Source organism: Geotrypetes seraphini, chromosome 1 (assembly GCF_902459505.1).
Source record: "Geotrypetes seraphini chromosome 1, aGeoSer1.1, whole genome shotgun sequence".
In the NCBI taxonomy this organism is placed as follows: Eukaryota; Metazoa; Chordata; class Amphibia; order Gymnophiona; family Dermophiidae; genus Geotrypetes; species Geotrypetes seraphini.
This window is the reverse complement of record NC_047084.1, coordinates 457,331,019-457,340,385: the sequence shown is the minus strand read 5'-3', so window position 1 is coordinate 457,340,385 and position 9,367 is coordinate 457,331,019. Positions and strand designations below refer to the sequence as shown.

The 9,367-nt window shown below is 40.6% G+C and overlaps 1 protein-coding gene across 1 annotated transcript in view; it reads left to right on the top strand.

Annotated features, from left to right (window-relative positions):
• Positions 1 to 2,773: 2,773 nt before the first annotated feature.
• The window catches only part of NT5DC2 (5'-nucleotidase domain containing 2), a 137,886-nt gene continuing 131,292 nt past the window's right edge, over positions 2,774 to 9,367 (top strand). The window contains exon 1 of the mRNA XM_033922266.1: positions 2,774 to 3,148. Within this exon, the coding sequence (XP_033778157.1) occupies positions 2,890 to 3,148 (259 nt within the window). The 5' untranslated portion in view covers positions 2,774 to 2,889. The remainder of the gene's footprint in view (positions 3,149 to 9,367) is intronic.

Sequence of the window (9,367 nt, the reverse complement as noted above, 5' to 3'; positions counted from 1 at the left end):
TTGCCCTAACCAATGTCAGCAAAGGCCTATGGGAGATCATATCATTCATGTCTGACCTTAGGGAATGTCATTGCAGACAGCCTTAATTAAATCAATGCTTTGAAGGTAACAAATGAACTTGCAGCTAAGAGGTGCGAAGAGGTGTTAAGAAGATATATTAATGTCTGGTGCTTAAGATGGACAGCTTAGGATGTACAATGGGTCCAGGTGCACAGATAACTAAGATTAATCAGAAACTATTGTCAGAGGCATACTGGAAAGTACATTTGACTCCAATCTATTCTTCTCCAGTCTAACACACCTCACTCACCTTCCTGATCAGTGAAACTAACCATTGTTTCAGACAGTTTACTAAGGATGGGGATGCTTAACTTCAATAGATTCTACTTGGATTTCCCATATCTGCAGCTATCACAGAGGTGGGTATGTACTGATTCTTTCCCATCTTTGGGTGGGGGAGGTGTCATGCTTACATATGTCCAGTGATCATTTAGTCACTTTGGGTACCTTTTTGGCCTTTACATGTATGTGCTTTTAAAACAGGTCTAACTCCAAACATATAAATTATGCCCTGGACATCTTCAAAAAGGTTTAATTATTCTACAGGACTCCAAGTCCTAAGTCTACCCTAATTCCTCCCAAAACACACACCCTTACGATTTAGACATACTGGAGGGAAAATGATCTGCAAGACATTTAGCACTTGAATGCTTTGGTGATTAAAATGTCAAAGTTACACTTTATGCTAGTTTTTGAATATTTTATGTTTTGAAAATGAGTCCCATTATCTTTAAGAATGAACTAATAATGCTGTCACACCATTTTTCTCTATGCTTGAAGATATTCTGGGTCTAAATAGTAGTATATAACAAGTATATGCACAGAATAACATTCCAGTTTGTGTAACAAGATATGATTGCTGCTAGTGTAAACTTCTGTGAGTGTGTGTTTGGTGTGCTCTTCTATTTTAACACTTTTTGTTTTCTCTTGTGCACAGCCTATCTGGAGTACTATTTGGCTACTGCCTTGGGGAGCTAAGCATTGGTATTTCTCTTTCATAAGGCAGCCATTGTACAGTGTATGTGAACAGCTTGAATGCACGTTTTCTGTTTTGGTCTATAAAACAGCAGACCTCTGAATCTACCCAGTTGCAGGACGGAGATTGTAGGCTATGCCTGGATTTTTGCAAATCTCGTCCTGGTGCATTAGGGGACCTACAGAATGGGACTGCAAAAACCACATTCCTTGGGTTGTAAGTTTAAAACCAGGAGGGAACGGTACAGTTTAGGGGGTGAAAAACTTTTTTTTTTTGTTCATTCTTTATTAAATTTTTTTCCAAGAATAACGTCATATCAAACCACACAACAAGAAAAACCAATACAGCAATAGCTACAGAGCAGAATCAACATATAGTAACAGAAAAATTAAGCATCTTCAGTAACTATACGATTGAAAAGTGGCCCACATACATTGTACAGAAGAAAACCGAGGTGTAAAATAAGCATTCTCCATCTCAAACTTATGAGTCAGAGAGACTAAATGCCACCAAGTGGCCATATGTAAATCATGATGTATTTTCCAATTTCTAAGTATCACTTTTACGGCAAGGGCCAACAAAATATCAAATGAGACTAATCCTTAGACAGGGGAGATACCAGTACAGTGCTTCTCCAAAGGACAACAGGGGGTAAAGAACTTATGTGCATGACGGAAGAGCGGAACTTGGGTGTGATTGTATGTGATGATTTTTAGGTGGCCAAACAGGTTGAAAAGGTGATGGTGAAAGCTAGAAGGATGCTAGGTTGCATAGGGAGATGTATGGCTAGTAGGAAAAAGGAGGTATTGATGCCTCTGTATAAGACTCTGGTGAGACCTCATTTAGAATATTGTGTACAATTCTGGAGGCCGCACCTTCAAAAAGATATAAAAAGGATGGAGTCGGTCCAGAGGAAGGCTATTAAAATGGTATGTGGTCTTCATCATAAGGTGTATGGGGACAGACTTAAAGATCTCAATCTGTATACTTTGGAGGAAAGGTGGGAGAGGGGAGATATGATAGAGATGTTTAAATACCTACCTAATATAAATGTGCATGAGTCGAGTCTCTTTCATTTGAAAGGAAACTCTGCAATGAGAGGGCATAGGATGAAGTTAAGAGGTGATAGACTCTGGAGTAATCTAAGGAAATACTTTTTTATGGAAAAGGGTGGTAGATGTATGGAACAGTCTACCGCAGGGGTAGGGAACTCTTGTCCTCAAGAGCCATATTCCAGTCAGGTTTTCAGGATTTCCTCAATGAATATGCATTGAAGCAGTGCATGCAAATAGATCTCATGCATATTCATTGGGGAAATCCTGACAACCCGACTGGCATACGGCTCTGGAGGACCGGAGTGCCCTACCCCTGGTCTACTGGAAGAGATGGTGGAAATAGAGACTGTGTCTGAATTCAAGACAGCCTTGGATCTCTCGGAGAGAGAAAGAGATAATGGTTACTGTGGATGAGCAGACTAGATGGGCCATTTGGCCTTTATCTGCTGTCATGTTTCTAGGACCAGACGGAAAGTGTTCTTCCTGGACCTGGGTAACTTGGCAGCTCTGCAACAGCACCAAAAAAAACAACCAGAAGTTGGCTCGGGCACAAAGCCTAGCGCACTTTATAGCTTCACTCCCCGCCCATTCACCATTGCCCAGACTGGGTTCCAATCCGAATCTCCTCAGCTTGGGCGAGGCTTCAGCTTGCCTGGCTCCTCCTCCTGTGGGCGGAGCAACGCGTCTGGCTTCTGTTGTTTGTGCCGGCGCGAGCTGGTAGTCGATGAGGCGAGCGGGCGCTGTGCCTGTTTGCCGGTTGGTTACGGGAAAGAAGCGCGAGGCCCGGCGCGGGCGACAATGGCGCCTTTCGTGTGCGCTTCTGGCGGCGGCTGCTGCCGCCGTCTCCTTCTCCTGAGGAGCCTCGGTCCGGGCCTCAGAGAGGGAGCCCGGGCCACCTTCTGCAGCGAGAGCGGAGGGGCGCAGCGGCCGCAGTCCCGCAGAGCCGAGGAGAGCGCGTCCGGCCGCAGCTTCTCGTCCTCCTCCTCCACCGCCCCCAAGGTGGAGGGCAAGAGCTTCCTGTGGGGCCGCTACAACGACATGAAGAAACTGGTGCAAGGTGAGGGGCGCCGGGCTCGGTGTCAATAAGCGCCGTCCCGAGATTCTCCAGTCTCCGCGTCCCTTTACTGTGGTTTATGTGCGTTCATTTCCTATTACCATCATAACTCTGATTTTGCGCACTAGGTTAAACTTTAGTCTTAAGTCCTTCTCCCTGTTAATTATCAGGCCCCAAATTTGCTTCCCCCCCACACACTCTAAAGACATATATCCAAGTTTTTATTAATGTTTTTTTATACACCGCCTATCAATGGAGGCTGTCTAAGCGGTTATTACATTCAAGTACTTAAGCATTTTTCCATATCTGTCCCGGCGGGCTCACAATCTTCTCTCACACAACTGAGGACACGTTTCCAAAAATAATTTTCCCAAGTGAATATATAACATAACTTTATTCTTCTATACTGCCCCAATCAGACGATTTCTAGGCGGTTTACACCGAAGAGAGCTGGACTATCAGCAAAATACAAATAGCAAAAGTACAACATATTTCTTAAGAATAGTCCTGGTAAAATTATTGTAATTAGTATAACTTCTCTTTAAGAAATGAATGCAATTCTTTATCAAAGAATGCAATCTTGATTTCTTTCTGAAATGTGCTATAGGTCTACCTGGCTCCATTGATGTAATTACCTAACCAGGATTGCTGTTTACCTGCTTGAAACATAAAAGTTCTATCCAAAAAGGACCTGTATCTAAGGGTGATCTTTGGATAGGCAAATAAATTACAATTTCTGGTTATCCTTATAGGGCTGTATAGCATGAAATGTGACAAAAGATAGGTAGAGACTTTTTAAACATGAACCCTTCTTAATAGTAGTAGGCACTGTTGGTTCTTTGAGTTTAGAAGACGGTCGGGATCGATTTCTTTGGAACTATAGTTAGGTCTGCTGTCTCTTTCTTCCCCCCACCCCCTGAAGATGACACTCTTTTAGGTACTGCTTAGTCTTGTCTAATGGATAGTCCTGCTCTCCGCTGGTCAGGAGAGTATTATCTTGGTTCCCTTCTGCGAAGAAGACTCTTCCATGGAGGGATAGTGTGTGCATAAAATATAGCATATGCTATAGGTATAGGAATAAATAATATATGCAAACACTTAACATTTTGAATTCCCCCCCTATACATTTTTGCCTGCTGGGTGGCATGAAAGAGTAGTCAGGTGGAGTCAGTGAAAAACTGTTTAATATTATAAATGTTTCCATTGGCTGACCAGTCAGTGAAATTAGCTCATACATAGTCTGAGAATTTTTTGAAAGATCCTTTATTATCTAACCCTCAGATAATTCAAAAGTCAATCAAGTACTCTAGAAAAAAGATTAAAAACTGGAGCACCATTTTAAAGAAGATCAATTTAATTTATTATAAAATTGCTGCTTTGCTGCTTTTGCACATTATAAAATCTGCTATTTTTGCACATAAAGATTTTTCATTAAATATTTTAAATATTAGAAGGGACAGAGATGGTTCAATGATTAAAACTACAATTGCAGTTGGTCAAAACGGCCATTGGCCGATATGAGATATAGCAATATGGTCTGAGGCCCTGACTCCTTCCCATAGATGACCTATCAGTATACCAGATCAGTTTATATTCAATTAAGTTGATTTTATTATCAAATTCCACTTTCTAGTGTGAACCTCATCATTTTTGTCAGTGGAATTGATGCTTTTGTTTTGTGTTATAAACACTGTTAACTGCCATCATCCTGTCTTCACCCCATCTTCTTTAAAATGGTGCTCCAGTTTTTAATCTTTTCTCTAGAGTCCCAATTGACTTTTAAATTATCTGAAGGTTAGATAATAAAGGACTTTCAAAAATTTCTCAGACTATGTATGAGCTAATTTCACTGACTAGTTAGCCAATGGAAACATATATAATATTGCATAGTTCTTCACTGACTCCACCTTACTACTCTTTCATGCCACCCAGCAGGCAAAAATGTATAGGGGGGATTCAAAATGTTAAGTGTTTGCATATATTATTTATTCCTATCAGTATACCAGATCAGTTTATATTCAATTAAGTTGATTTTATTATCAAATTCCACTTTCTAGTGTAAGTTAACAGTGTTTGCCATAAGTGATGGTCTTGGCTCTCACACTGAACATTATTTTTTTTTTACATTTTATCTAACTGGTTCCTACTTGACAAACAGCTAAAATCTATGAAAAACGTATTAACTACTTCCTCCTCTTCTTTTTTTCCAACCCTCAAATAGGATTAGAACCCCTTGTGGACAATCTATCTGCCCCTCCTCCTAAAATCAGCAGCAGCCCCCCTCCCCCCTCCCTGGTCTGGCCTACTCTACTTTACAAGACCTGGTGGTGTAGTTGGGACAGGAGCTATCCCTAGTCACTGCTGCCCATGTCAGGGATCTCTAACAGTAGTCCAGCAAAACTGCCTCTAGAATTTGGGGCAACTGTTTTGCAAGCACAGACAACAAGGGCAGTACCCACTAAAGATCACTCCTACCTCAATTACACCACTAGATTACCAGTACTGATAAAGTAGGCCTGGGGGGAGCCCAGGGTGGGTGGGAGGGAGCTGATAGGTCTGGGAGGCTAGTCAAACCTTTTTGTTGGTTGAGTGTAAAGGTATTCTTTGAAGACAGCTCAAAACTGTGGTTTGAAAGTGGATCTGTTGTAATCTCAGTTCATCTTTCAGATTTTTTTCTTCCTCTCACTTGTTTCTCTTTTTTGTAAATACTGCCTTGTTCGTAGGGAGAAAAATCATTTCAAATTTAGTGCTGATGGATTTGCACAATATCAGGAGTGTGAATTGTTAAGTGGAAAATGGTACATAAACTGGAAAGGGATGTTGATGGTGAGATTAAGTGGCTTACTTTCACAAAGCCCTTGCCTTAAATTTGAAGTGAAACCAGTTTCCCCACATCCTGCTAATCCATTTTTCTTTCTTTCTAAACCCACTCAGCTAGTATTCCTGCTAAGATGACCTAGGCTGTATTTCTTTTTTGCTGACATTGGAATTTGCTGCTGACCTTAGATAAGTTTTTAGAGTGGAGGGGAAGAAATCTGGAAGATTAACAGATTACATTGCAACTACTTTCTAGCATTCATTGCACTTTGTGTAGAAGCTGACTTCTTAAATAAAAATGGGGGTTTTATTTATAAAGTCTGTGCTGATTGTGAAACTGTTGATACTGCACCTTTGACTCCTGAGAAATGACATCACTGATGAGGTTTGGGTACACACGGGTCACTGCAGATAAACTGATGTCATCACTAGGCTGTAGGGTTAAGCAGGGTTTACTCTTTTATCACAAGCCTGCAGAGTAATCGTGTTGTCGACTGCAAAAGTATGGGCACACGACTGAACGTGATAAGAGATGAGGACGTGGCAGTCTGGTTGTTTACTATTTGGCAGCCTAATCCTGTTCATGGATCATCTTGGGAACACTGGATGCCTTTGCTTCTGACTGGCAGTTAGCTGTGGGTTCTTACAAGCCTAGTATGAGTTTTGCATTGTGCTATGCTTTTTGCAGGGGAAAACCATGAGCCCTGAGGCTTGCTTTTTTTTTTTTTTCTCTTGGTAGTTGAAGCATCTAGGTTTGTTAAACCTGTTTTAACATTGTATTATTTAAAGGAGAATGTGTGCTAAGCACATAACAACGGTAAAACTAATTTAGCCTGTCCACTTTTGGGGTGTATATTATTATTAATACTGGGAAAATTTTTAGAGGAAAGGAAGTCTGACTAGTTCACTGAGGCTTTTGTCCTGACTTGTGGCCAGTGCTACAGAATGGTTTATGCTGGCAGAGTAGAGAAGATTTTAATTTTTTATCCCTTCTGTAAAAGACACGCTGCTAATGTTTGTAATATGCCACATAGTATGAGCAGCAATTTATGTAATTGGATTTAGTTCATGCCTTTCACTTATCTCAAACGTGAGTTACCTTTATGTAGATCTTTCCTTGTCCTTTGAGAACCTGCAATTTAAGCTTGTACCTGAGGATAGAACTTCCAAAGTGCCTTGCCCAAAGCCATAAGGAGTGAGAACCCTAGCTTCCCCGATTTTTAACCCATGTCTCTTAACTTTTCTTCACAATTTTATTTAAATGTGTTTAGGTCAGAGTGAGGCGATTAAATTTGCAGATGACACTAAACTGTTCAAAGTTGTTAAAATGCATGTGGATTGTGAAAAATTGCAGGAGGACCTTAAGAAATTGGAAGACTGGGCTTCCAAATGGCAGATGAAATTTAATGTGGACAAATGCAAAGTGATGCACATTGGGAAGAATAACCTGAATCACAGTTGCTGGATGCTACGGTCCACCTTGGGGGTTATCGCCCAAGAAAAGGATCTGGGTATCATTGTAGACAGTACGATGAAACCTTCCGCCCAATGTGTGGCGGTGGCCAAAAAAGCAAATAGGATGATGGAAATTATTAAAAAAGGGATGATTAACAAGACTAAGAATGTCATAATGCCCCTGTATCATTCCATGGTGCGACCTCATCTAGAGTATTGCGTTCAATTCTGTCTCTTTATCTCAAGAAAGATATAGTGGCACTAGAAAAGGTTCAAAGAAGAGCGACCAAGATGGTAAAGGGGATGGAACTCCTCTTGTATGAGGAAAGACCAAAACGGTTAGGGCTCTTCAGCTTGGAAAAGAGACGGAAAAGAGGGGAGATAAATGATTGAAGTCTACAAAATCCTGAGTGGAGTAGAATGGATACAAGTGGATTGATTTTTCACTCCGTCAAAAATTACAAAGACTAGGGGACACTCGATGAAGTTACAGGGAAATGTTTTTAAAACCAATAGGAGGAATTTTTTTTTTTTTCCACTTAGGAATAGTTAAGCTCTGGAATGCGTTGCCTGAGGATGTGGTAAGAGCAGATAGTGTAGCTGGTTTTAAGAAATGTTTGGACAAGTTCCTGGAGGAAAAGTCCATAGTCTGTTATTGAGAAAGACATGGGGGAAGCCACTGCTTGCCCTTTATTGGTAGCATGGAATATTGCTACACCTTGGGTTATGGCCAGGTACTAGTGACCTGAATTGGCCACCGTGAGAACGGGCTACTGGGCTTGATGGACCATTGGTCTGACCCAGGAAGGCTATTCTTATGTTCTTATATTCAGGATATATTAAGTAATTTCTCTGTTCCCAGAGAGCTTGCAGTCTGATTTTCTACCTGAGACAATGGAGGGTTAAGTAACTTGCCCAAGATCACAAGGAGCATTAATGGAATTTGAACCAATTTCCCTGGTTGTCTGCTTACTTCTCTAACCACTAGGGCTAATACTCATACTGTATTTTCAGTAGCAAAATTTTGACTACAAAAATGTTTTGTTCAACTGACTTGTTGATTCTGCAGAGGGGTGTTTTTATGAGTTGAGCACCATGACAGTAAAGGGTTGTGCAGTCCTATTGCACATTCCAGAAATAACAGTTTAAAGATTTTAGCTCAGGGCATTGTGTACTGCTGTATATTCTGATCAAAGGCTTCCATTCAGCTTAAAGTAGCAGCAGTTTGAAGGCAAAGAATGAATTTTCTTCCTCTGATTACTAGCAGCGTTTTTAGCAGTAATCCTCTTAAGCAACAAATGAACTTGTTTTGTTTATTTGGAACACTTTATACTCTGTTAATTTGGAGTCAAAGAACATGGCACATGTCTTTATGACTGTCTCCTACTAGTTTATTTATTTGAAGTTTCTTTCACTCATTCGAATGTTCTTTAGGCAAACTACAAGTACAGATTATTGTCAACAAAGTAATAATAAAATATCATAAGAGAAAAATTGTTTTCCAGACTCTGGTGTTAATGTTACAAATCTTACCTAGCTTATACAATACAGGCATTCCCAACCTTAAAGCAAATATTCTGGCCTTCTGTTGCTACTAGGCCCTAGGCAGACTAAGTGGCTGCCTAGGGCACATTGTTGAGGGGCAGCTGCTGAGAAAATACTCATTTGCCTGGGTAAATGATTTTTTGGGCACCCAGTACATTTCCACTGGGTCTAATAAGGAATTTATAGTGATCTGCAGTAAGCTTAGATTACTATTGTGCTGAACATCTAGGAGAGTGCTTCTGAATCTGAACCTGCTCCTCAAGCATATTTAGCCTGATATATTTGCATATATTGTAGGCAGATTTTATTTAAATCTATCTCATGCATATTCATTGTAGAAATCTTGAAAACCAGACTGGTTAGATGTGCCTTCAGAAGGGGCTTGAGAAGCACTGATGTAGGGTT